Source organism: Kryptolebias marmoratus, linkage group LG7 (genome assembly GCF_001649575.2).
Source record: "Kryptolebias marmoratus isolate JLee-2015 linkage group LG7, ASM164957v2, whole genome shotgun sequence".
NCBI classification, from domain to species: Eukaryota; Metazoa; Chordata; class Actinopteri; order Cyprinodontiformes; family Rivulidae; genus Kryptolebias; species Kryptolebias marmoratus.
Window position 1 is genome coordinate 4,220,563 of NC_051436.1, and position 2,755 is coordinate 4,223,317.

A 2,755-nucleotide genomic window follows, 5' to 3' on the forward strand; every position below is an offset into this window, starting at 1 on the left:
CCCGCTCTCTGCGAGCTGTGTGAAGCCAGCTCCGTATCTGATGGGGGAACGCGGCTCGACGTAACAGCAGCAACTCAAGCCCATTGCTGCCCCCTATATGTCAGGAGGACAAATAACACATTTTCTGTTCAAATTGCCAACCCGCCACAGTGGCGTGTGTGTTGATCAAATTCACCCGCCACTTCAAATATTTACCCGCATTTGGCGGGTGGCGGGTGCTAATTTCCACCCCTGTATATTACTGCTACTTATTTCAAATTAGTATATAACATTTTTAATTAGTGTAATTAATTACAGGGATTATAATTATTAATAAAAAAAATTAAATAATTTATAATACAACTTTAATAATTCTACATTATTGTCAAATAATACAAAATTAATCATTAATAATTAATAATATAAATGACTAGTTGTTAATATTTAATGTCTACAAAATAAATATTTTAAAAAATATTATTCAGGAGCCTAAATTGAAAGATAATAATTTTATCGTGCTTCAGTTAGTTTTTTAAATATTTAAAAAATTTATTTTTTTTTTTACAAAAACTCAAACATCTTATTCTTTCAGTGGGAAAGCAGCTTCTAAATTTAGAGCTACCTTTTAGTGAATGTTATTACTTAATTATCAGATTAAGTTCTTAATTAAAAGTCCAGAAATATCACTGTTAGGAAGCAGTTTATCTGAAGTTGATGCGTTCAAATTAGAAAAGAAAGAAGCTGATGAATAACATTAATTAACATCTTTTAATGTAATCTGGATGATAAACGACTCATTTCCTGTTAATATTTAGACGTGTTTTGCTTCATTTCTTCCTCCTCCTCAGCATTCATCCCTTCATGCCTCTGCTGGCGACATCCAGCGGCCAGCGGCAGTTCCCCTGGCCCGGCGACAGCGAGGGCGACTCCGCCTCCGACGCCGAGGGGGACGGCGCGGTCACGCCGCAGCAGGAGGCCCGGCAGGGCAACGCTCTGACTCTGTGGTGGGCGGGGCCAGTCGGACCTCCTGCTGAGGGACACCAGGACCAGGAGGCAGCAGCAGCGGAGGCGTGAAGCTTTTATAGGCGCACAAACTTAGTAACGACTCATCTGTGAAAGCCGCTTTGGGAACATTTAATTTGCCTAAAAGTAATTTTGGTTATTCTGCGTTTTGTTTTTGCCAATTAACACGCCATTACAAGGAACACTTACTTTTCACTTACTGTGACGATACAACTAATACCCAAATTTCTTTACAGACCAAGTAAGCATTTCTCACGTCACAGATCGAGTGCAGAGAAAGAAGTTCTCCAGGAAAGTTTGATTTTTGCTCATTTTTACGAGGATTAGCTTGTAGGTTTGCTAGCACCTGAAAAAATAACTTCAACTGAGTCCAACGTAGGAGAGAGGTGTGTGTGGAAGTAGTTTTTCAGTCTATCTAAAAAAAAAAAAAAAAAAAAAAAAAAAAGTATAGAGAGTTGTTTTTTTTGTGTGTGTGACCCAGAATCAAACAATCCATGACCCAGAACTGATCCATGACCCGGGACTTGGGGACCCCTGGTTTAAATATCCCTCTTACTCATGTCGAGATATTAGGTAAGCAGCTTTAGGAGTGGTTTGGAACAAAACCTTTCACATTTTGTTTACTTTTCATTCAGTATTTGTTTTTAAAATCTATTCAGAGTCTTTTAAATTATATGTTGACTTTATTTTTTTTTTAACTTTAATCCATAAATCTGCTGCCTGACTTGCTTAAATCTGAGGTGAAAGCCCTTTGCTGTGTGCTGTAGATCAGTTTGGTGTGTGTGTGTGTGTGTTGGCTGTAACGCTGCCCTGGAGATCCCTCTCTGCTGCAGTAACAATAAGTGCCATTTGTTCCCAAGCTTTGCTTTTGTAAACTCCCAGGATCTCCTGTTTTTTTACCGTGTCTTTTTCACCGTCCCCGTGCGCGCCCACAGATGTATATTTTTGTAACGACGAGTCTGTGAATGTATCCTCCCCCCCCCCCGTAAGCAGCCGGCTTAACTTTGTTACGCTCCGTGGAAGTCTGTAATGGAGCTGTGCAGCTGTTATTTTTTCTACCGTTTGTACTTGTGTGACTGTTGGCGGAGAAACGAAACGAATGATGTTTGAATAAGAACCGCAGTGACTTTCCTCCATGTTTCCGCTGCCGATAGACGGGCTTTGTTTCCCCGGGGAGCATCTCTTTCCAGCACGAGGAACTCTGAGGAATTAAAGCTACTTATTGCAAAATCATGAAGACCGTACAAAAAAAAAAAAACATTTATAAAGTAAAAAAATTAACGTGTCCTTAATTCTAAGCTAAATTTGTGACCGGATGCCAAGGACCACGTGTTTGTTTACCTACAGAACCAGCCAAAGTGACTGAAAAGAGGTCAAAAGTTCAACTTGAGGCCATATTTGTTTACCTACAGATTACGTGATTCAAGCTTTTTTTTCCAGATTGTTTACATTGAGTGCAGACCCGCGTTTCAGAATAGCATTCAGTGTAAAACAACTGCTTTCAAACCGCGTCGTTTTTTTTACGTTTTGTCTCATATTTTGCAGTGAGTACCTTTTTAAGCGTTTCTCCTCAGCGCTTCTTAAATGTGTTACCAGTTGATTTGATTCGAGATTGGACAGAGATCTGTGCTCCACCAGGACCCGTTCAGAACCACGTGGGGCTTCAAGATGCCAAACGAGTCTTTAGATAAACGTCTGTCTACAAGGAGTGGTTTTATTCAAAGATGGATTGAATTAAAATCATATCTTCTAA

General features: G+C 39.7%; 1 protein-coding gene across 1 annotated transcript in view; it reads left to right on the top strand.

The window, feature by feature from the left end:
- wrap53 (WD repeat containing, antisense to TP53) overlaps window positions 1-2,755 on the top strand; it is a 16,034-nt gene extending 13,279 nt beyond the window's left edge. Inside the window, exon 11 of the mRNA XM_017427971.3 lies at window positions 828-2,755. Within this exon, the coding sequence (XP_017283460.1) occupies window positions 828-1,053 (226 nt within the window). The 3' untranslated portion in view covers window positions 1,054-2,755. The remainder of the gene's footprint in view (window positions 1-827) is intronic.